This window comes from Protomyctophum parallelum (assembly GCF_964188405.1).
Source record: "Protomyctophum parallelum genome assembly, chromosome: 8".
Classification (NCBI taxonomy): domain Eukaryota; kingdom Metazoa; phylum Chordata; class Actinopteri; order Myctophiformes; family Myctophidae; genus Protomyctophum; species Protomyctophum parallelum.
In genome coordinates this window covers 17662868-17689164 of record NC_139703.1, presented here as the reverse complement: position 1 = coordinate 17689164, position 26297 = coordinate 17662868, and the positions used below count along the sequence as shown (strand labels likewise).

The 26297-nt window shown below is 41.1% G+C and overlaps 1 protein-coding gene across 2 annotated transcripts in view; it reads left to right on the top strand.

Annotated features, from left to right (window-relative positions):
- The window catches only part of LOC310863677 (suppressor of tumorigenicity 7 protein-like), a 54765-nt gene extending 29065 nt beyond the window's left edge, over positions 1-25700 (top strand). Inside the window, exons 15-16 of one of the 2 annotated variants that reach the window (XM_083772176.1) lie at positions 8817-8856; positions 25607-25700. In XM_083772176.1, coding sequence (XP_083628302.1) covers positions 8817-8856; positions 25607-25632 — 66 coding nt within the window. In that variant the 3' untranslated portion in view covers positions 25633-25700. Of the gene's footprint in view, positions 1-3452; positions 3674-8816; positions 8857-25606 lie in introns of those variants that run through there. The other variant, XM_083772175.1, reaches the window with a different exon arrangement.
- Positions 25701-26297: the final 597 nt, after the last annotated feature.

Here is a 26297-nt window from a genome sequence, read left to right as displayed (position 1 = left end):
GACGGGATGATTTAGATCGCGAGTTATTAACGCTTTAAGATTTCCGTTGTCGTCGGCTAAACAAGGGAACATTTTCGATGACGTCTCACTGTTGCGCAACACTGATGATTGCGCAACAGGCGCTCCTAGGCTGTAGACTCAGCGATGCGGTCGGTTTTCATATCAATAGACTTTGTCTTGGGTGCTGGGTGTTACTAATAGAAAGGACGGTGAACTTCGTCCTGGGCGATTGGGGTGTTAAGAGGAACTTGAATGAAGTTCTGGTCTCCAATAAATTATATTTTTTCTAAACATTTAATCTGTTGATGAGCATTTGATCGATCCCTGCGATTCATTTAGATCAGACAGTGACGGTAAAATAAGGTACCAAAATAAGTAAAACGGTAAAATAAGTAGCTAAATGATTAGACCCACTCACTAATCCCATTATTAGACTTCTATATTTGAATATGATACCTTTCTCTGTCGATTGTTCACTGACTGTTTTGCTTGGCTGATCATTTGAAGCTTTGCCATTTCAGCTTGGCTCGGCTCCGTGTGTAAATATATGGTTATCTGTGTTTTAAATCTATGCTTTTTTACTTTCCTTTGCTCCTTTTGCAACCTGAACCTTTTTTTTTAGCTCAGGCGGTTAACCGCTGCCTTCCGTCACTGTCAATAGCACTAAATGGCTCATGGGAGTCGTAGGCCCACTGTATCCCCCTTTTTAAAACAAGTTTGTAGTCCTATCAAAACTATCGCTAACACTATCAACACTGCAACCTTCACAGCCCCCTCAATATTGTAACTATTCTATTAGGATGGCTCTGATATGGTCACCCTGTTAATTATGGTTTCTCTTTAGACAGCCGTGTAGCGAAAGTAAGGCATGTAGATTAGAACACTGGTTCCCCTAACGGTGTGTCGGGACCCGTTTGTGTCTCGCGGTATCTCGCGGTTTCAACCTGTGCAATACATGTGTGCATTTTCACTACCAGCTAGCCTAAGCCTACCAATTGTATTAATTTTACAGCAGTTTTTACTTGAATGTATTGTTCTGTTAACTGAGTGAGAAAAAGTAACTGAGTGTTAGACTCAGTCAGAAGTTAAAACGTTTTCTACATCAGTTGATAAAACCTTTACAATAAGCTTTTTTAAGAAAGGTACTCTCATGCCACAAGACTGGAGTAGATCGTGATGAAATCCTATGTATTGAATCGGGAATCATTTTGAATAGAGAATCGTTTCCAGAGAATCTGGGAAAAAAATGCTTTTAATGTAAAAAATAAAATCGATTTTGAATCGAATCGTGACCCCAAGAATCGGAATCGAAGTCTATAAACACACACCAATGTGATCTGTTGTATTACTGTACCAGACAAATTGTTTCCAAATGTTTGATGTTGTTGTGAATTTGAATTTACATGAAACAGTTTCTGATTACATTTAGACGAGAACTAGTCCATGCAGCTGCGAATATATTAGAGGTCTAGTTTAAACGTTACAAGTTTAAACTAGGGTTCTGGGTAACATTTGTACATTTGTAAATTTTGACCCGTCAAAACCTCTACTTTGGACTTAACCCATTCTGGGCGGGAACCCATTTTGGTGTTAGCATCATGTCGTGCTTTAGCTATTGAAAAATAGCAGATCTACAAGCTCATAGCGAGCTTGTAGGTCTGCTATTTTTGAAAAATCGAAGACATTTTTAGAATCTGATCTCAGGTCAGAATGGGTTAATAATGAAACTGTCAGGATGTAATAGACAATTTTAGAATCTGATCTCAGGTCAGAATGGGTTAAAGGAGAATACTAGAAGGCTTTCTTGCCTTTATTTGTAGTTGTTGCGTCCCCACCAAAGAGGTCCAGGTGTTATTTTGTGCAAAAGTGCATTATTTGCTATTTCCCCTACCATAAGCCCTCAATGAATTGCATTGAATTGAATGGGGCTATGGGGTGTTGTGCTAATTTGCTTATTTGTTGTATATATCCTCTCTTCATAATGTAAATAGTATCCCAAGTGGCGCACTTTTCTACTTATTTCGATGGAAATAAGCGGAAAAACCCAACCCCCATTGAGGGCTTATGGTAGGGGAAATAGCCAATAATTCACTTTTGGACAAAATAACACCCGGACCTCTTTGGTGGGGACGTAACAACTACAAATAAAGGTAAGAAAGCCTTCTATTATGGAATTCTCCTTTAAAGATCGCATTCATACTGCATGTCATTTAATAACTCAGGAAATGTTTGGCAGGCTGCTGTTTAGAAATGAAGCTAGACGACGCTGCTCTCCTGTCAGTGTCTGCTTTCCATCCTCCCTTAATAGTTTCATGTCATGCTCATAGAGTCCAATGAATGACAACACAAATGTTAGTTGTGTCAAGAGTTTTCCTGGAACTCCCTGGAGATAGTTTTTTTTTTTTTTTTACATAACAAACTAAAGTTAAAGTACTGGTCAAAAGTTAAACAGTCATTTCTAACTAAAACCTTGGGCTATATTTTCGTCCACGATAAACCCCTTATCCCTAAACTACTTTGCCTTTGTTTGCTATTTAAAAAAACATTTTTGAATAGTTAAAATAGCCTAGTCGATGTAGATCGGTTAGTTGAACTATTGAAAAATGGTTTTCAAATTTGTAAAAAGAAAAAAAAGGCAAAGACGTTTAACACAATCGGCGCCAGGATTTCTTTCAAAATAGAAGCCCGGGGTGCCGGGAAGTTATGGCCGCTTTTACTCTGTAAGCCCCAGAGTAGTCACATTTGTGTCACCTGGAACGTTTTAGTGTTTGTTTAGTTTTAGTCGACTAAATCTACAGTTGATTTAGTCGACTAAAATGTATTTTGGGCGGGCCATGATGCGCAACGCGTTGTGAGCTTGTAGGTCGGCTATTTTCAGTATGCAAGTGTAAAATGTGTAAAATGACGTATACTGGAACTCTTGCCCTTCCTTTTTTTTTGTCTAGTTTTTATTTGTTGATGAAATCATCAATGTCTTAGTTTTAGTCATCATAGCTTAGTTTTCATTTAGTTTTCGTCAGTGGAAAAAGGTAGTCGACGAACATTTTTCGTCATAGTTTTAGTCGACATGAACAAGTCCCACGCTCTCCCAGACAGAGCCGTGTGTTCTGCAGTCAAACATATTGCTTCATAAACACGTTAAAAAGTGTAATATTTACGATCCAATGAGTTTGTCCAAACCGTTAAACAATGGGTATGGTTCTCTCAGAGCTCTGGTGGTTAGACCAAGTGGGTTTAATAATAATCACACTAGCATAAAAATAAAAAAACGAGCACTATGCATTTTGAAATGTAACTTTTACCGTGCATTTTGAGCCAGAGAATTTACTTTCTGAGCCAAATAGCAGAATGGGCATGTTAATAAGTAGAGGTTTAAGGATTATGTAGCGCTGGGAAGAGATCTCTCTGATTTAGTTTTTTTAGCTGAAGACTGTTCTTTTTTTTGCTTGCAGTTCTTCAGCACCCTCTTTGCTCCTCTGGGTTTCTTCGCGGACAAGATGGAAAGCTTCATCCCGGCCAGTTTTTGGCACCCGCTGACTCGAATCTGACCTCCGCCCCGCACCGTGTGCACACGCGCCCCACACACACACACACACACACACGCACACACACACGCACACACACACTCCAACGACACTCCAGTCGCAACAGCACAGAAAAGAGAAGAAAATGTTTGCTCTCCTGTCTTCAGCATTACTGCACAAAGTAAATCCTTTGTGTTCATTTAAACCCCCGAAGAGTGTACAAATGGAACCAAATGGACCCTTATGGGTCCATATGAGTCCATTTGGTTCCAATTGAACGCTCTTCTGAGGTTTTTTTTACTGCGTGTCCACTTCACGGCCGCATTGTTACTGATTATGTTGGCTGAGGTTGTATCAACACAGCAATAAGATGCTCTCCCACACTGCTCCGCTCCGCTCCGGCAGCCTGTTCCTTCTCCGGGAACACATTGAGCAAATACTGTACCATTCAACCAGGATTTCACATTCCCCTTCATTTGTCATTATTACGTTAACGCTAGATAACGGTGGGAAATTGGGGATTGTGTGAACTGGCTCTGAATCGAATCTGGACATTTTTTATCATATGAAATTATTGTTGTTGGTTGTTGTTATTATTTCAGAGCATACCTATTTACACGCACCTCGACAGTGGGTGCAGGGCCAATAAGGCAATTATGGAGGGCCCTAACACCATTCTTTTGGTAAATAATTACCTTTTTGAATAAATAAACGACAACGTTTCGATCTTGACAGATCTTCATCAGGTCAGTAATATGACCATACTGACCTGACGAAGATCTGTCAAGATCGAAACGTCGTTTATTTATTCAATAAAGTAATTCTTTACCAAAATAATCCCGTATTATTAATAATATATCATGAGCTGACCTCCTGCTGTCACTAGTAGGTGGGATTATTTTTGTCCAAACAATTTATTTTAGTTTAAAACCATTAAGACGTGGAATGCATCTATGTCACTTTAGCTTTAACCACTTTTATCCATTATGTTATACTTTATCTATTGAAAATAGCAGATCTTAGCACGGCACCGAGTGCCGCGCCACAAGCTTGTAGATCTGCTATTTTGGAAATATCGTGAAAACGTGTGCAAATCTTTGAATATATATTCTTTCGCTGCAACAAACGATTTTTACTACATACATACTATTTTGAGGGTCCTTGACATGAAACATTTTGAGAACCTCTGATAGAGAAACCAGGGTTTTTAGAAAACTTTTAGGATTTGAGACTTGAAGAGTTGTAGAATCGACCTCAGGTCTTAATGTAGGGTAGGTGGTATTATTTGGTCCAAATATTATTTTTTTCTATAACGGACCACTCCTCATCATCCAGCTCTTTAATTATTTATTTTCGTATACGTACCCCGACGCTAGGGGACGTCATATCCCAGGTCTGTATGGTTGAGTCCCACCGCAGAGCTGATATGCACAACATAGTTTTAGATCTCGTTCCATATAGCTCTCAGATTCCATGTGTGGTATACAGACAGAATCCCCTTGTGTCACATTTGGAGCCCCATAGTCATCCCGCTGGGACAGATTTAATGTTTGCGAGACCCTCCTAAAAACAGAGCTGTGATTTACAGCCTTGGAAGTGCCTGCGGTGTAGATGCAACAACAACAATGCCGCTCTCGGCTGCTTCCACAGTTGTTGTCACCATGATGGAGCATGCTCACACCTCAGCACCTCCGCTGCCACCACCCCCACAGCCCCCTCTCTCTCGTCCACTGCTCACACCTCAGCACCTCCGCTGCCACCACCCCCGCAGCCCCCTCTCTCTCGTCCACTGCTCACACCTCAGCACCTCCGCTGCCACCACCCCCGCAGCCCCCTCTCTCTCGTCCACTGCTCACACCTCAGCACCTCCGCTGCCACCACCCCCGCAGCCCCCTCTCTCTCGTCCACTGCTCACACCTCAGCACCTCCGCTGCCACCACCCCGCGGTCCCCTCTCTCTCGTCCACTGTTTATTTCGTCGACTAATACTATGACGAAAAATGTCTGCTTGCCTTTTTTGCACTGGCAAAAACTAAGTAAACTAAGCTACGATGACTAAAACTGAGACTACATAATGTTGACAATTTCGTCAACGAATAAAACTTAGACTACAATGTTAGGAAGGGACTAGTGGACAATGTAGCATACAAATCAGTTCAACCACATTAACTCAATATGCATCGTCTATTTTAAAAAAGAAATCTTGAAACAGAAAATTATTAAAGTATATATATATTTTTTAAATACTTTTTAACAACGCAAAGCGTAATGTGCGGGGTTCCCTGGCACAGGGATTTTGAGCTTGTAGATCAGCCATGTTTGCTATTTTTGAATTGGAATCCTGAAAAGTACAATTTTTATTTTTTATTTCAAATGCATTTAGAACTTTATGAACTTTAATGCAAATACATTGGACATAAAAAAACACAATACAATTCTAATACTAGTCATTCAGCTTCTAATATAGACTTAAGTAATTAAAGCGGGTCATGTTTGCATGTTTGGAATTGTAACATGTGGCCCCCAGGGGCCGCCAGTTGCCCATGTACTGTATGGCAGTGGCTCCCAAAGTTTTTCATGTCAAGGACCCCCAAATTGACACCTTTTATCCCGCGGACCCCCATTTGAAAAGACATGCCAGGGACCCCCCATTAGAGAAGATTTTTACGGCTCTAGCAGTGATTCTCAACCAGTTTAATTTCGAGGACCCCCAGTTTTACATGCATTTAGGGTACGGACCCCCCATTTAATGGCATTTATATCTCTGGGACCCCCAATTTACATTGTAAAATTGGGTCCATTTGGTTCCATTTGTACACTCTCAGAGTTACAGACCCATAAGGGTCCATTTGGTTACAAACTATCATTTAGCTGGGTACTCCCTCAAGTACCCCTGGAGGTCCCCGGACCCCACTTTGGGAACCACTGCTGTATGGTACATGTGGTCACTGGTCAGGGGATAACAACTGGAGGAGGCATTGGTCAATAAATTCACATGCTGCAGAGCGCCGCACACACCCCCGTGGCACAACAATAACGCCGCTGCGGTGCGGTGCTCAACCACATGAGCCCCAGCGTCCATTTTCTGGGCAATGTCGTAAGAGGTGAACATTTTGGCGAAAACAGTTCACAACATGATGCGTTGTGGTCTCGTAAAATCAGCTATAGGCTATTCGGCTAGAGATTTGGTGTAGACGGAGGAAGAAAGATGGGTTCAAGGATAGAGCCCTGGAGGACTATATAGGTATATATGGTGTAAATGTGCACATTACATAAATATAGCAACGTGGCCATATTTATAGGGGGACAGTTTACACAGTATTAGCCCATTAACCCATTTAGACCTGAGGGCGATTAAAAAAAAAGGCTTCTACAGTTTTCTGGAAAACCCATTTTTCTATGTGTCAGTGGTGCTCAACCCTTTTCATGTCAAGGACCCCCAGAATTATCTGTATTTGGCTGCAGACCCCCATCTGAAAATATTTTGTTCCCCCACCCCCCCCCCCCCCCTCCCAGTAGCAAAGATTTGAGTTAAAAACGTTCACTGTGAAGGAATATATATTCAAATATTTTTCTAAATAGCAGATCTACAAGCTCGTAGCTTGTAGATCTGCTATTTTTCAACAGCTAGAAGCAAACATTTGAGTTAAACATGATGTACAAGCAGAACTACAAGCTTTTAAAAAAATATAATAGCAGATAAACTCCAAGGTGACACAGATGCTGTCCCAGTCTTAATGGGTTCAAGGTTTCCCCATAAAACCTACTACAGTTCCAAAGTGATTGGCAGTACAAACGCATTCTAACTGGATCCTGTATATTTCAGCAATAGCAAACAACGTCCTTCACGCAGTGGTGGGAAAAAAAGTACTCAAATGTTTATCAATACTGCAATGTAGAACTACTCTGTTACAAGTAAAAGTCCAGAATTCAAATGTAAACTTGGTTTTACTGACGATGATGTACGGACAGTCGGACACTCCAATATGTGATGCTTCCGGGGTAGTCAAAGTGCCTTCTATGTCAGTGGTTCTCAAACCTTTTCATGTCAAGGACCACCAAATTGACACTCATTAGCCTGCGGACCCCCATTAAAAAAATATACGCCAAGGACCCCCCATAAGAGAAGATTTTTATGGCTCTAGCAGTGATTCCCAACCAGTTTAATTTCAAGGACCCCCAGGTTTGACCTGATTTTAGGCTATACGGGCCCCCATTTAATGGCATTTCTATCTCTGGGACCCCAATGTATATTGTAAAAATCAATTATTTAGCTGGGGACCCCCTGGAACTCCATCAAGGACCCCTGGGTCTTCCCCCGACCCCACAGCTTAGCACACTGATGTGGCACTGTAGCTAGAGATGATCTCAACTTTGTTGGCCATACATGTGCAACTACGATATTTTAGTCTAGAGCGATAAACACACGAATTTTCTACATCATCAATTGCAATTCTGCCGATTTTCTAAAAAAAAAAAAAAAAAAGTCTAAAAGTGTTCTGAAAAACCTATGTTTCTATGTCAGTGGTTCTCAAACTATTTCATGTCAAGGAGCCCCAGACTTAGATGTACGTATTTGGCCGCGAACCCTGCATCTGAAAATATGTTGTTCCAGAGACCCCCCCCCCCCCTCCCCAGAAGCAAAGATATGAGTTAAATAAGTTCGCTCTGAAAGAATATATGTTCAAAGATTTGTGCCACATTTCCACGATTTATAAAAAATAGCTAACGTATAAGAATGCTTAAAACACCACAAAAGGGGTTCCCGGCCGTGCTGAATGAGATAAATCACTCTGCTCTCTAATGTCCGCTTCATGACGGACTAAGAGACACATTTCCACTGTGTGAATAATATGGTCAATATTGTCCAGTGGCTTTTATCGTGTAGTTAAACCAGCCCAAGAAGTGACGAAGTGATGTTGATTTGTGCATTTTAGGAAGTAGCCAGTCACAGTATGGTTACCACTGGAATTACCAATCGTTTTATTCAGACTTAAAACATTTTTCTATCAATGCCACAAAGACTGTTTGACACATCCAACAAGAGTGATCATGAATGTTTACGTTTTTTTTTTTTTTACATCGGGAATGTCTCGAAATGCATCGTGTTCTGGTGAAACTGGAAGCAATGCTGAAGACGGGAGAGCATAATAGTTGATCTAATGTAACTACCATTGGATGAGTTCAAAACAAAACGCAACAATAAATTGGTGTTTGAATGTACATACATGTTGTGGCTTGTGTTTTGAATTTATTTTTGACCGCTTTGCTGCTTTTATTTGACGTTGAATAGGTACGAGGAAAGAGAGGACACGACATCAGTGGTGGAAAAGGTACTCAAATGTGTTACTTATGAGTAAAAGTATCAATACTGCAATGTAGAACTACTCTGTTACAAGTTTAATCAAAATTTAGTTGAGTTAAAGTACTAAAGTATCGGTATCAAAATGTACTTAAAGTACCAAAAGTAAAAGCAATCGTGTAGAATGTCCCGTTTCAAGTTTTATAAGGTATAAAATATTTTTGAGTGGTGCAACCACCACTCCCTTATGGAGCTATGTGGCTGGCTGGGTGGCTGGCTGGCTGGCTGGGTCTGAGCACGAAAACAGCATGGTTGTTTTTCACCACCTGTGCACAACCTAATAGACACACAAACGCACATGCACATATTAACTTTATGTACGATGATTTTTGGTGTGCCAGTACAGTACTAACAGTAGAGGGACCCCCACATGGTAACTCTGTCATTTCTCGTTTCGGACATGGGGCGGCTCGCCGAAATCGGCCAGGCCCACTGACCGCGGTCCTGTGGGTCTGGACTTCCGGGGACCCCCACACGGAGTTGCACCACTCACTTCACACGGGTGTGATGAATGGATCTACAAGCTCACAATGTGTCAAATTCATGAAAGATTTTGCTTTTTTGTTTTCATATACAGTAGGTGTCTTTCACGCCTCTGAGTGCGACAAGTGTAACAGTTTTTACTAAATCTCATTGCTTATACATCTTTCACATTTACATACAGATTTACATTAGATAATTCAAAATCTAATCTTTTCTCCGATCTTTTGAAAATCATGTGATCGGAACTGATTTCCGATCTCTCCATCGGATGCATGGATAATAGCAGTCCCGCCTACTTTCAGGCACCAGGAAATATTTCCCCATTCATTTATTTTCCCATAGAAAACTTATACTTTCAAAAAGTATTTATTTAAAGACATTTTCAACCTCGGACAAAGTCAACAGCTGAGTTGACAAATCATGACAATAAACAAATTTTTTGGGGCCGAACAAATGATTAGAAAGAAGAAAAACGCTTAAAAAAAAGCAAATTTTTTCCTTCTTTTTAAAAAGGGCCTTTCTCTGCCCCACCCTTCTCCAATTGTTTATATTGTGTTTAGGATCCAAGATGACCGCAGCACCAGGAGTGGGTGGGGTCAACATATCCCCTTACTGAGCTGCATTGACATTTGCCTTGTGTCTGACACCTGACTTGTGTCTGAACACAGCTGAACACATGTGTTCTGTCCCCCTCCCCCCATCAAACAAAATGTTTGGTCGAACCATATGGGCTTCCATTGGAAATGCATTGGAGCGGCCATTAAACACAGAGTCTGCTGCACTCTGGGAGAACAACACGACTGAATTCTTTCACATTCTTTCACACATGCGGCCCCCACCTTCACTTAATGCAGCCTGCAGGTTAATATCCAAAAAAAATTATATTATTGATTTCAGCTAATTACTAGTATTAAAATGTTATTGTCTTTTTTATGTCCAATGTATTTGTATTTAGTTCATGAAGTTAAAAAATAATAATAATCAGGATTCCAATTCAAAAATAGCAAAACATTATTCAGGATTTCAATTCAAATATAGCAAAAATAGCTGATCCACAAGCTTGTAGATCGCCTATTGTTTTGCTACGACAGCAATATGCAATGTGGCCCCTCTGGAGTGAGTGTGGAAATAGTGGCCCTCTGGAGTGAGTGTGGAAATATAGTGGCTCTCTGGAGTGAGTGGAACTATAGTGGCCCTCTGGAGTGAGTGTGGAAATATAGTGGCCCTGTGGAGTGAGTGTGGAACTATATTGGCCCTCTGGAGTGAGTGGAACTATAGTGGCCCTCTGGAGTGAGTGTGGAAATATAGTGGCCCTCTGGAGTGAGTGTGGAAATATAGTGGCCCTCTGGAGTGAGTGTGGAAATATAGTGGCCCTCTCCATTGTCAAAGTTGCTCCTGTTCTACACTGTGTAGTGTACTGTAGCTTAAATACAGTACACCTCCAGACCAACACGATGGGGTTAATTATAGCAGGCAACAGGGACAGTGTTGTAGGCCATTGTTCAGTGGAAATTGGCTTGTTTAAACACGAAGAAAAGTATAACAAAAACAATTGATTTAAAAATTAAATTGGGTTGAAACGTACGTAGCACGGGTGAAGCTGACAAGATAGCCGCGCACACACAGTGTGCAGCAAGTTCATTCTGCGAAAGAGATTCAGCAATGTGCTTTTTCCCCCAGCTACCAATGATGATGCCGTCACTTGGCAAGAACACGACACACACACACACACACACACTGCGGTCAAGCCCAATTTTATGTCCACATAAAGTGCTTGATTACCACTGATAGGGGCCAAAAGGGCTCTCTTCAACGCCAAGAAAAGCAATGAAACTACCAGTTCTTTTAGCCAAAGATTTTCAACACTTTGGCCTAAGTAGTCCAGATGGGGTAATTTAACAATTCCTAAAGAGTACACATATCAACATATTTCCCATATTACTGTGTACAGATGATATTAATCATTTGATTGGGAGGGGACAAGGGTTGTTTTATAATAAGTAGTTTATATGCAACTTGAACAATTTAAACTCATTAAAAAACGGAAAAGCGTCTCTGTCCACAGCGAGCTTGTAACATCTGCTGTTTTTTAACATTTTGGAAACAATCTTGAAAGTGTGATATGAGAAGAACTACCGATTTAGAAGGCATTTCATTTGTAGCATCAGGCCTCACGGTCTTAATGGGTTAATCCGTCATGTCACAGCAGTGTTGTTTTTGGCAGCAAATTTGTATTTTAGTTTTTTTTAGTCGCCTGGAATGTTTTAGTGTTAGTCTAGTTTTAGTCGACTAAATATCATAAGATTTTAGTCGACTAAATCTACAGTTGATTTAGTCGAACAAAATATATTTTATAATGACAGTTTTTTTCACTTGCTGATCTACAAGCCCACAACGTGCTGCGACGCGTTGTGGGCTTGTAGATCGTCTATTTTCAGCATGCAACTAATTGTAAAAGGACTTATACTGGATCTCTTGTCCACTAGTCCCTAACATTTTAGTCTAGTTTTTATTTGTGGAAAAAGGTACAGTCGGCATTTTCCATCTCAGTTTTAGTCGACGAAATCAACACTGTGTCACAGACAATCCCTTCTCTGGTGGTGTCCCTGAACGTGACCCGTCCCACGGGGCTACACCCCCCCCCCCCCCCCCCCCAGGGGCCCATTTTAGCTCTTGAGAAATGTTGTCACATTGAGATGCCCATTTTGATATCACTATGGGTGGCACACAGAATGCCAGCCATGCCACCCATGTTATTTTTACAGACTTCAAACTGGATCAAACGTTTGTCAGGATCAAAGCGACTCATGTGGCCCCGCGGCCAACACATTTGGAGGCCAGTGGAGCGTGGCGTGCCTAAGCCGTTCAATGGGCACGCTTTTTTTCTAATCATTCTGTACAACAAAGGTGTCATGTACGGTACAGTACAGCAGTGATTCTCAAATAAAATACATTAAAAAAGCGGTGCCTTTTATCACAGTGATGATGTCTGATGATGTCAACATGACGTCACAGACGGACAGACAGACCAGAGCCTTATATTATATTAGATATAGACAGAGTTACGCAAATTGCGTTCACTTCATGGGGCTTCAGTCCAATGGCTCTCCTACAAAGACTTCTATTGAGAATGGGGACAACCAACTGGGACAAGTCCTGGACCGGAAGTAGGCAGAAATGCATTGGACTCAGGCAACAGCCCAGCTTTAATGATCTTAAATCCCTTTATTTTAGATTGTTTTGTAGTAATAGTACAACATAAACATTACAGAGACTTTAGTTGTTACTGTACAATACTTTAAAACAGTTGTCATGTTGCACACATGTTTAAATTGCTCTTATTTGTGCCGCCCTCGTTGAAAACAATGTATTTCCAACTCCAGCGTGTCTCAGTTCAGTTCATGCATGAACAGTGCTCGAGTGCTCGGTTTCCGCCCATATGCACACGGCTACCATCTTGCCAGCAAGGTGCTACCTAGGTGCAACTTCCCATTGACAGCCCATTCATCCAAACAGAAAAGTCCTATCTGATTGTATTAAATAACGTCAAACTCACCAACATTGCAGCTGTACGGAAAGCTTGAATTATCCTCTTTCTATCCTCAAAGTGTTTGTTTAATAAAAATACACCGTAGACATGTTACTAGCTACTTCCTGTCAAGAAATTATTTTTCTGTGTCAGAGTTTAGAAGCGCTCGTTATCAGTAAAGCAACCTCCTGCTGCCTCCTGCATTATGTGCACATTCTAAACAGGTGGTACACATGTGATAGGGCCTGGTCAGTACTTGGATGGGACTATGTGATAGTCAACGAGCACTTCCAAACTGACAGGGAGTAGCTCATAACATGTCTACGGTGGAATGTTATTGAACAAACACATTGCAGATTGAAAGAGGATAATTCAAGCTTTCCGTACAGCTGCAATGTTGGTGAGTTTGATGTTATTTAATACAATCAGAGAGGACTTTTCTGTTTGGATGAATGGGCTGTCAATGGGAAGTTGCACCTTGCTGGCAAGATGGCAGCCGTGTGCATATCATCAATATTGTAACTCTTCTATTACAGTAGATGGCTCTGAGACAGACATACAATATACACAAAGCTGTGCATTGGATGATTTGGATCGGCTGCACCGCAAAAAAAAGAATCAACATTTTGAAATGAATTAGGCCAGGGACCCCCATAACGTTCAGAGTTACAAACGTTTGATAGTCCAATCATTTGGTTAACTATATCAAACATTATGATGGTGTCGTGGAAGTTTAGAGATAAACATTGTAAGAATACTCCAAGTGTTTTATGACGTCACTGCCCATGTGGTGAATGCCTTGTGGCTATTGTTGGGGGTTGTCGTGTGGGAGAAGAGAAGAGCTATAAAAGCTGTCGTTGGTTGTCATTCTGGGAGCTAGACTGGGTTTCCAATACATGAGGAGGTTCATGTAAGTCTCGTCTCCTTACTCGAGTAAATCTCTATACTCTATAACTCCGAATTCTTGTGTTGTCTCATTATTCATTATTATGATTTGTCTTTTGAGCATATGTCCGCAGATTCCAGTACAATTTGGAGGTGTCCCATCGAGATGTGCTGTGCTTGGCGGGTTGGCCCGGTGGGGTAAAGTTCTGTCTTTCGGCTGGGCCGACGTCGCGCAAGTGAGTATATGGGTCTGTTTGGATGTTCAGAAAATGAGGTATTGCTTTTATTCGGAGTTTTAAAGTATAGTGATGAAGTTGGTTGTGATCACAATTGTTTTTTTTGGATGGCCTATACTAAAGAGGGAAACTGTGAAGTTTTGCCTTTCATATGTGCATATGAGAGACGGAGGAATAGTGTTTGGTTGGTTGAATGGCTAGGAAAAAGTAGTCTATTCAATAAACCATTCATTAAGTTGCCTGCTGTCTAATAGGGGGACAAGAGATCCTGCCTAGGGGTATCCTGTTGTTTTAAGAAACAACGAAAGTTGGCTAGCCAGTGTGTGAATGTAGGCCTACGGTGTGTGAGTGTTTGAGTGTGTTTGCCTATCTGCCTGTGTGTGTGTGACTGTGAGTGAGGCAGGGTGTCAGGATGACAGGGAGAGAATATGTGGAAATGGGAGATTTTGATGATCTAAAATGGAGATATGGTAATACATTTTAGTCACATGATATGACATAATTCTCGAGTCGAGAAAATGGAAATGGTTCCATAATATGGATGAAAGTAAGGATGTGAAACGAAGGAGAGTGTGAGAGTGGTATGGTTTCATTTTTTCTTGGCATATTATATTTGGTGTGTTGAAATTATAAGATATTCTATTTTAGATATTGTTACTGTGTAATTTGTGGAGTTAAAAGTACATCTTGATGAAATAGTGAGCCTATGGTAGTTTAATCTATCAACTACATTTTATATGTGGGGTCAAAGTATTCTTGATGGAAATGGTAACTGCGGAAATACCTCAAATGTGCAGTGGAATGTCTGAATTAGGACTATTTATTTTTCTTCCTCCTTAACCTGGCATGATGGCAGTCTATATGGCTCCCTGCAAGGGGAGTTGTCATAAAATTTAGGATTGTTTTATGTAGAAAAACAAAATGTAATCTAAATTCCCCAGGCAGGCCCTGCCCTGATTAATATTGTAAGTTAGTTTAAGAGAAAATACGTGACGTGTTGTATGAGTATGTTATGGGTATTCTTGTAAATCGCTCCGGTTTGAGAGCGTATGTGCTAGAGCCTCAGGGAGGTTTAAAATTAGAAGGTCCAAGCTAGGTAGATGAGATATATTTCTCATTGTAAATGATCACATTTAGGGCATTTCATATCCTTTGTAAAATTAGGTATAGGTTAATGTGGGTTGTTAAGCCTACAAGTTTTATCTTAGTCAAAAACAATATAGCTGCATGGGTAATTTGATTCTGTGACAAAGCAGTTGCTTAAAATGTAAATTAGGGAGTGATTGAGTGCATTTGACAGCTGTGGAGTGCATGCAGGAAGTCAGTGACTGACTTGCTAGTGTGGAGCAGTTTGAGTAAAATAGAACACATAGCCTAAATTTAAGGAAATTGTTAGGACAGTGACTTTTAAGATGATACATTTGTGCATACCGATAGGAAAGAGTTAAAAAAATGGCAGTTCTACAAGCATGTTGTTAAAAAGTAAAGTAATGAAACGGTGAGAATTAGTGTTGATGCTAGCCTGGGGTCATGCTGTGAGATAATTACCCCTGTAATTGGTGTATTGTTTATTTGCTATTCCGAGGGCTCCTCTGCCCCTGTGTGACGGCTCATGTTACAGACAGGAGAGTAAGTACATTATGAAGCCATTGTAGAAATTAACCAAAGCTAGGTGGTCCCCTATTATGAATGTAAAGGATTACTTCCCAGGATAGTTACCTTGTAGCATTTCTATGGTTGTTTGTTTTTTTATTTTACACTTTCCTGTGTGGATGGTGTGAGAGAGACAGTATTGAATGTTGTCCTTGAAGTGAGTTGATCGAGAAAAGGAAAAGCAATAGTGACAGATAATAGTATGTTGTTAATGTCAAACTGGTTGAGGTTTAAGATAAAAGCATGTGGGCCGAATTATAAATACCTCTTGCCTTGGTAAAAATAGGAGGTTAACGAAGTGCGGATGGAAGGATAAGGTTAGGCTATAGTGCTGTATTGTTACAGCAACAGGGTGACAGATGACCAGTTGCATACTACTCAAAGCAGCTTTCAGCTGCTACAGCTGGTCAAAGTTTCTTCATCTTTGGTGGCATATAGACAAGAACTGTCTTGGTTCCACATGCAGTCTCGTCCAAAAGTAACTATGGTTCAAATCGACATGCACCGGTATGTGCCCCCAGGTGTCGGCCTCGGCCATATCTCCCAGCTGGTGATTGTCCCAGTGACCCCAGAGGGGGGGTAGTAGTGGTTAGTTGAAATAGTCAACAGGGAGAAACAGCTGGTGGTCTATATAGGAAGAAAATCAGTGCTCACAGCGTCTCTCTCACTGTCAACCCCACTGTCACAGAGACGGAGCAGTTGGGTGTTGCCATGTCCGCTTATTATAAGCGTTTTTGGGCTTGTATTATAATAGCCTAGTCAGGCTTCTTCTGGGCTTGTTTCCATAGACATGGCTGCTTGTTTCTCTTCCAAAATCTGGCAACACTGCCAGTCGGGAGGGTCTTGTTGTTGTAGAAAGCATGTGCCCTCTCAGAGTCACAATCACTAGTTAGTGAATGCAGAGATGAATAAACCAGATATGCCGACATGAAAAACTACATTTAATGAGCATGTAATAGTATTATGAGATTATTTGAAGGACAGGAACCCAAAAGTTAAAATACGGGAGGGAACATAACAGCTACAACTACAAATTGCAAAATTTAGTATGCAAAGGATTGCAATATTATGGAAAGATAAATGTACAACTGTCAACAAAGCTTCATCCTGTTCCGTTGAGAAGAGGATACCACGATCAAATCCAACCTACTGGTTTTGTTTTTTTTCCAGTATGAGGAGGGTTGATACAGCATAAACGTACTGAACATTGAACATTGGTCACTAAATGGACATTGATGAACTGACATTGTGAGATGGAAAACACTGGCGGACTGGGAATCGCTGAAAAACTGGGAGTACGATTCGAACCAACCTGCTTGTGACAGCTGAGTGCAAAGGAAGCTATTTTTGTGACTGATTGTGTTTCTCTGCAGTGATGGAGGGATGAGGTGAAGCCGACAGGTGTACATTGGGATCAAAATGATAGTGAGTGAGTAGAGTTGCGTTTGTGTAGTTGTAGCTGCTATGGAAAACAGTAGGTTGTGGTTGCTGTGAGTGACAGGACGTAAACTTGTCTTAACAGGGAACTAAGGTTCCAGCTGTCGGCACTTATCTGAGGTCATCTGACATGGTTAATAGTGGAGACAATAAAACCCCTCCTCCTGAATGTTAATGATTTTACAACATGGTCAAGCCACAATACTATAATCAGCTGCTTAGAGCTAGCCTTGCTGAGCCATGAGGCCAGAGGGGCGGGAGCCTAACTCCTTCTGTAGCGTGAGGCATCTGATGTACAAGTACACCCCCTGGACATGACGCTAGTGTGTCGCGGGAACTTGCCCAGTCCAATTATTGATGCTGAGTGTCAAGCAGGGAGTCCCAGTCTTTGGTATGTCCCGGCCGGGGATTGAACCCAACCTCCCAGTCTCAGGGCGGACACTCTAACCACAAGGCCACTGAACTGAATTGGTCAGAGTTTAGATATTACAATACTAATATAAATTAGTGCAGTTCAATAGTACAGTATTACATGAGAAATAGGTATGCGTGTGCACTCAAATAAGAAGTTGAACAGTTAGAATTCTACTGCAGTCATATAGGTCACGTCGAGGTAAAATAATCAGTCACTATCCATACAGTATCAGAGGGAAATTGGTTTGCAGACTCTATGGAAAAAAGGCAGCTGAGTCTAAGACAGGGGCGCTGCAGATGTTTCTTGATTCCGCTGGGAAAGCGGCGGTGTACCATTTTGCGGAAATGTTGGATCAAAATCCGTCACATAATCACAAAATGGGGTTGTATAGTGATCCGTCCCTGTTATGTCATCAACAATGGAACAGAATAAAATCAGTCAAACTCTACATAGTATTGGATCGGTTAGAGAAGTAATTAGGATAAGTACAGTATATTGAGGCATAGTTTTGTTAAATAACAAGTGATTTGAATAGTATTAGTGTAATGTGTGTCACAGAAGCGGAACTTCAATACAGTTCAGTCAGACAACTCAAGGAGGATGTAATATATATATTTATTGATGTAAGATAATCAATGCAATATATCTGTTATGGTTTGGCGATGTATTGGATCTGTTTTTTTTAGGTACTCAGGTCAAGCGCATCAGTCCCGACCATAGGGACTCTGAAACCCCCGTACCTAAACAGTAGATCCAAAACGAAAGCAGAATTGAGTGCAGGTTGTGTGACAGCAGCACGCTGATACAACAACAGTAAGCGAGCAAGAAGGAGGATGAATGCAAAACCTTTGGTTAAAATAGCCGGTATGAGAGATTGGGTGAGCTGTGATTGGCTGAGTGAATCATGTGGATGAGAGCCTGATGCTGCAGTGGTCCAATTAACGGCCAGCGCGCTGACTGAGGTTCCCTGACTGAACTTGCTCTGTGCATGTCTATGACAGGCAAATGCTCATTAGTAAGAGCGATGCAATTTAAATAAGTAAAATAAATAAGGGAAAGACACTGACATCAGGACAAGAAAATAATAGTGATTATGACTACTATTGTGTGAGTTAAATGTAAAACATACTGTACTAGGATAACCTGTTTACATGGTCAGAATATGATCAAGCCGGAATAAGCTAGGCTTATTAAAAATAGGCTAGGCTTATATTTATGAGTTATACATTGTTCGATTATTCAAAAAGTCCGATAAGGGGCTGTATACCACAGATTAGATAGAACTAAGTTAGGGAAGGGTTTTAGCAGTACATGGACCTCTGTTGATCTGACTACATATGGCCGGTGTGAACATTTTTAAAATAATGGTTGATGCTCTGTAAGCTGTTTTGTGTCATCATAGGGAAATATCCGGGAAAATAATAAAAACAGGGAATAATAGTGGATCACGGTCGTGATGCTCTAATAGGAAGGCAGTAAAATTGAGTCCGTGATGAGGCCTGTGAGTAAGATTCTGATGTGTGGGGGACGCCCCGGAAATAAAGACAAAGTATGGAAATACATGTGTGTTTCCTGTACAAATGTTATGTTTTGATTCAGTTTATGATTAGGTCCAAGAAGGAGGAGGCGAGCAGATGCGTGTTGTGTCATGAGATTGATTTATTGATCCCTCACATGTGTGTAGCATGGTTACTAATGGAATGACTAACCTAATTGTGCATGCGCGTCGAAAGTGTATATATCGCTGTAATTACAGGGAAAAGTATCATTGGATTGTGGAAATCGGATCTGTGAGTATTAAATGCAACATTTTGATGTTCTGAAGAGATTTCCTTGATACTGCTGTATGTTATATTGTAGTTATATTGTCATGGCTGGCTCTTGTTATGAAAAAATTAGGAGCGGAAAGGTGAACAATATGTGTGTATTAAATGATAGGCCTATACAAAGAAACTAAAGCAGTACATAGACATAACAAATGCTGTGTGTACTAAGGAGACGGGATAATGTATTTTAGGAGATGGTCAGAATGTCAGATGGTAGACAGCTGTATCAACAGTCTATAAAGTAACAGCTGACTGGTATATATATATGTGTCCATGTTAAAAGTATTATCATATTCCCGTCATATTACAAAGTGTTGAGTCCACCGTCAACACTCTAGGTAGACTAGATAGAGTAGGGCTTTTAAAAAAATTGGTTTGTAGTATGTTTTTTCCAGCTCCATATGATCCTATGAAGACGACAACATGAATGATGATGATGATGAAGGATGATGATGATGATGATGTGCGATCATGTCTGCTACTATGACACTGAGGGTCCTAAATGAGAGTGCTGTTAGCACTCTGAACTCTGAATCCGGCGATCATGTGCGGTCATGTGCCCCAGGAATGTCACCTGTGGGGTGACAATTTCTGGTCTTTCGGGAAGCCGGGACGTGTGCTGTTCTGTTGAAAATGGCCAATCTGCAAATTCGCAACATGTCTGGGCCCTGCACATTGTGAAAGAACTAAAAAGACTTGGCTTGCTCCTCAAAGTGGGCTGATGGACAATTCTGAATGGACACACTATGGTGCTGAGATGTTTCCTTGGGTCCAATGTCGGCAACGGTTATTGTATGTTTAATTTTGGCGTTGCCTTATTTGTTTGTTGTTATAAAACCATTGTGTCACTGTATATTGATTTATGTTTGTGCCTGAATACCTGTGTATTCTGATGTGTTTTGTTGTATATACTATGTTGTTGATTTTATGTTTTTATCATGTCGTAAGCCATGTGGTGGTCGTTTTCTCTTATGAGATAGGCCGGTGTAGGAATTTTCCCAGAACGTTACGAGATAATGTTGTATGAAAAGGGGTTTTTCGCCTGCCCGTACGATATGAGTGAGTGTTTATTTTGTGTTCCAGGTTTTTGCCTGCATCTGCAATGTACTGATAAAATGGTGTTTATGAGTTTTTAAATGTTTAAAAGTGGGGTAATGTCGTGGAAGTTTAGAGATAAACATTGTAAGAATACTCCAAGTGTTTTATGACGTCACTGCCCATGTGGTGAATGCCTTGTGGCTATTGTTGGGGGTTGTCGTGTGGGAGAAGAGAAGAGCTATAAAAGCTGTCGTTGGTTGTCATTCTGGGAGCTAGACTGGGTTTCCAATACATGAGGAGGTTCATGTAAGTCTCGTCTCCTTACTCGAGTAAATCTCTATACTCTATAACTCCGAATTCTTGTGTTGTCTCATTATTCATTATTATGATTTGTCTTTTGAGCATATGTCCGCAGATTCCAGTACAATGGGAACCCCCTCAAGGACCCCTGAGAGTCCCCAGACTCCACCTTGACACCACTGGTGTACAGATCATCACTGATACAAGGGTCCCAGGGACCATGGTCCCCGCAGTGTCCCTCTTCTGAGCGTAACATTCGGCGAAAATAGAAGATCTACAAGCTCACAAGCCTATTGTAGATGTAGATATTTAGCTGGGAATGTGGTCAACTAAGTGTACGGTTTGAGTGGTTAAAATGTTTATGTACGTATCGTTGCCTTCGAGTAGAAATCTCCATATTTAAATTATTATTATTTTATTGTTTTGTAATTTAATGCCCTACTTCATCAAACTACACAAAAGGGGAAAATAATTAAGCAATATTACACGTCGTGAGTATGTGGTTTAACGTGATTATTGCCACGACAGTGATGCGGTCAGGAACGAGATGTAGTCGAGTTCCGCAAGCATCACTGAAGTGAACACAAACATTAAATGCATGACAATGAATGGAGAATTGACGTCATATGTGGACGAGCAAATCGGCTGAGTATGTATGTCGGTGGCCAGTGGCCACCCTCGGTCAATAAGGGACCACCATTCTTGATGTACGATGATTAGAGCGCCCCTCACTTCACACGGGTGTGATTTTTCTTTAAAGTGAAAGTGGTTAAGTCTGTAGGGCTTTATACATGTTTTAGCAATGAAAAGTATTAAGACCATAATTTGACTAAATAATTACTAGGGACGTACACTTTTTTCGATTCCGATACCACAATTTCTGTGTTAGCCGATACCGAATACCGATACCAGATAATAATATTTATAATAATACAAAAAGAAAAAAGATCTTATTTTGAAGTCCACCGACCGGGAATAGTGTTTATAGCTATCTAGCTATATATCTCGTGTTGTGTTTATAGCAGACTCCTCACTCAAATGTGCACTTGCAGTTTGAGCAACTCCAAAGCAAACTCCACATCACATTTTTATTTACCTGATAGTGTCAACCCCTTACCCCTGTGTTGGATCTGTGGTTAGACTGGCATATTTGCCAATACCGATATGAACCGATATGACCAAATAAGGGCCGATCCGATACTTTTCCGATACCGATACAGTATCGGGACATCTCTATTACACTGAATCTTCTTTTTTCCTTTTCCTGAAAATTAACAGATTTGGTTGGTTTCCACCTGACAGTCACAATATTTAATACAGTATGTCCAGCGAAGTTAATTTTGGAAGTATTCTGGGAAGTATGTTTCTTTGCTGTCAGTCCACCTGACGTAGGTGCAAAAAAAGGAAAGAAAATTGAATCAGTATCAAAGTGTTGCATTACCATTACCACGCTTAAATAACACTCGTGTGAAGTGAGGGACTATTAACGGTTGGATGGCACTTACACCTGCCTTCTAATGAGAGCGCAAAATCTGTCTTGGAATCGATCTAATATACGGCAACCTTCCCTGTGTTTCTTCACTAGTGCGATCCAGAAGAACACAGTTTGCTGGCCACTGCTACAGAGCTGACAATGAGGTTATATATCTTCCCTTCTTCTCTGGAATGCCGCTGGTTGGCGTATGTGTGTGGGGAATAATTGTTTTATTATTATTATTGTATTAATTTTGATTATTATTATTGTCTCTAGTGATATCATCACTAGGGACACATGCACATGCGTAAGCTGGAACTGGGGATGGCAATGAATTCTGCTTTTGAAAGCTTCCCCAGAAAACATTGATAGAATCTGCAGCCTTCATCATCACAAAAGGCTATTTCAGATTTTTTCTTTGTTTTTCAACATAATTATTATAAAATGAAATATCTGCTGAAACCGATAAATTAGTTTGATATCGATCCGATACCGTTATGTTAAGGCCAATATCGGCCGATACCGATGTAATGACCGATTAATTGCCCATCCCTACTCTCAACGCGTTGAGAGCCTGTAGATCTGCTTTCTTTGAGTGGTGCAACCACTCCTATAGACAGCTATGTGTGTGTGTCCCTGTGTCCGAGCACGAAAATAGCGTTATAGCGTTTGTTCAGTGTCACTGTTGCACAGCCTAACGCACAGACACACACAGGCCAGGGAGGATGGCTTATACAGTACAGTACAGACTACAGTACAGCACAAGTACAGTACAGCAACATTCACTTCAGACGCACCACTCACTTCAGACGGGTCTGATCTTTTTGCTATAAAAGTCCCCTTTTAGGGAAGTTCAGCCCCTTTAGCCTTTGTAACATTCTCTGCACGTCTCTGAGTATACACGAGCGACGGGAATCTGGCCTGACGTAAAGGAGACAATGCTGAAGGAGAACGGAAGAGCTCTAATGTGAGTGACAGGCTGGATCAACGAGGTTTAATATAGAACTGCTGGGGTATTTCTGAGCCCTTTCCAAGGTGACAATAACACCCCCCACCTCACATTAATATGCACATCACGACTCTTTCACTCCGCGCTGCACCAAGCCCAAACACTATAGTGGTTGGAAAGTAACTTTTAACTTGAGCATTTAAAAAGAATGCTGATACTTAATTGCACTACTTCAATCAGGAAGGAGATATGGTGTACCAGCATACAATAAGGTCAGACTAAAGAGGTCCTTTGTCCACCAGTCGACCTTGATGCTTAATCAGGAGTTGCAGTAGCCACGGGGTAATCTAAGCGGTGGATATTGCTCTTGTCTTCATGTCTTTATGTATGTAAATTGTCTTGTTTTTTGTGTTATGTCAAATGTATATGTGTTCTGTTATGTGGGTCGCAAGACAAATTTCAGTGTGAACTGACAATAAAGTACTATATCATATATCATATCACTTGGATTCTCAGGGTGCAAATATTGTACTTTTAACTCCACTGCTATTTATTTGGCAGTTTAGTTATACTACTAGTTACTTTTTTATAAATACAACATATTAGTGTTGTTGTAGCCTACTTAAGTCTCGTCTCGAGACTTAAGTCCAGTCTCCAGTCCACATTTTCATTTACTTGGTCTAGTCTCGGTCTCGCATGTAATTTGACTCGGTCTCAGACCAAGAGACCGAGTCAAATTACCCCCCACCGAGTCCGCACTCGAGTCACTGCGATTCAATGAAATGAATGTATTACGAGGAGCCCATGCATTCGCAGCTGACGCTGAGGAAAAAAAAGATAAAGAATTCTGCTCTCGGACTCGACCCCATAGAATATTAAAAGGATAGAGAATGAACCGGCGCGATAGCCCCGCCCCCAAAATGTGGTGCCCAAAATGCGGAAGTGCAAACGGGCGCTCAATGTTAAAGCCCAGCTGCACAGGGTTTCCTTGTCATAACTCCACGGGTCCGCCTGCAGTCCCACCTCTTACCACTAGGGCCCAGTGCTTCAACGTTGGAGAACTGCACTGGGGGCTTGCTCAACCCCCTCCTACACATCAACCTTTTACCAGTTACAACATTAAACATTTAAAGTTAAACCCTAGATGACCAGAGTCCCCCAGGTCTCTATTCTGTATTTAAAGGACCACTTCACCACTTTTCTACTCGGTCTGTGTCTCATAGGAGGGCTGTGGGCAGTTCTTCCAGTGACATCGATGGGGAATACAACCTAATAGAAACTGCAGGCCTTCTAGTCCTGAAAAGGTGCAATGCAAAAATGGAAGCCATCGTTCTCACGATAATGAAAATCTAAATATTGTTGTAAAAATCTGCCTGATGATGATGTCACTGGAAGATGGTTTCTAAACTGCCCACAGCCGTCCTATGAGACACAGACTGAGTAGAAAAAAATCGTGCCATTTTTTCATGATTATTAGTGAGGACCTATTATATGAAGATATGTTGAAAAGTGGTGAAGTGGTCCTTTATGTCCGACGTCATTTTGTAGTCTTACGTTAAAATGCGTCTTAATGCTTCCAACGCGAGTATAATTATTAATGTTCTGTACAAGTGTCCATGACAAAGAAAATATATGATGTTGAGACAATAAAGACTATCATCATTATTATTAAAGGTGGGAAGTCTATTTGCTCAGTACAATATTTCGGGGGCATATTTAGAATGTGTGCAGGGTTGAGTATGTTGAATCTAGTTTGCATTAATGAGGATTTAGTTGACACAATGAAATAAAATGGCGATAGTATTCAGTGTGGGGCAGACCAGTATATTTGTTGTTGCAAGGAAAGCGCAAAGCGGTAAAATGAGACTTTCGTGGTTGTTTTCGTCTCAGATTTAATCCGACGGAGGGACACAGTATAACTCTATGGGGACACAAAAGTGGGACCCGGAAGTATCTCTGGAGGGGGCGCTCACGTCACGGCTAAAATACTGACTACCGCTCTTTTCCCCCCTCTACATCAAACCGTCAAATGCAACGTGCTGCTTTGTGAGCTTTTAGATATGCTATTTTCACGAATGTCCCCCATTCAAGTGGTTGAGACAACTCATATTATTGGAGCAGGCTACAAGAGTACTTTAATAATTATGTGGTACTGCAAACTTCATATATTAATGTGAATACTTCTGTACTTTTACTCCAGTAACACTTTGAATTAAATACATTTTCTCTTACAACATTGTATTTGTCATATTGCTAAAATTGGAGGACACGCTAGACTTGGACTTGAAAATCTGAACTGATGCTCCACAATTCTCTATTGAACTCAATTACAAAATACAAAAGACTAAACATAACGTTTTGGAGCTCAAAACCATGCAGACCTGCAGCCTAGATCCAAATGAGTCACTGAGAAATTCAACATGACCCGACCCAGGCCTGTCAGCGTTGTACAAGTCTATCGAAGTGTTTTTTTTTGTGTGTGTTTTTACTGCCCAGGTTTCCTCATACGATGTCACCACTAATTGCCTTTATGAGTTCCGTGAGCCCACTGACATTATAGTGGCAGCAGTCGTCGTCCACTGAGTCGTCCATTTGTTTCACCTAATTCGGTCGGACGGGACAGATGCTGGATTTTGCTGGACCACAAATGAAGGCGCGTTGCAAAAATACCTCCAACGTTGAGTTATCACACAGATCAGGGGCCGCAGCGTGCATGTCGCTGGCCCCGTAATAACACAGAGGCTGCACTGCAGCTTCATAATTTACACGAAGTTGCAATTAACTTTTGACATGTGAACTTTTGATACCGATATGGCTTGTTCTCTTTGTTTAAAAAGCATTTTGGTTTGGCCCTCCTAGTCCTCGCCCCTCATTACGCTCACTCCAGGAATTCGGGGGTTGACTTCACTGTTCTGAGCCGGTTGTCAGAGTCATTTAGATCTACAAACCCCTCGGAGGGCCGTGTCTCCAGTGGGTACGTCCAACAACACCGTGTCTCACAGCTGCATTTAGCCAATTTTGGACGGGGAACCGCTTTTTGGTGTTTTAAGCATTATGTCATGCTTTAGCTGTTGAAATATTAGCAGATCTACAAGCTCATCGCGGTGTTATTTTTTTAATAAATTGTGAGCGTAATTCTGGGGGTCCTTGGCATTGAAATAGTTTGAGAACGTCTGACATAGAAACA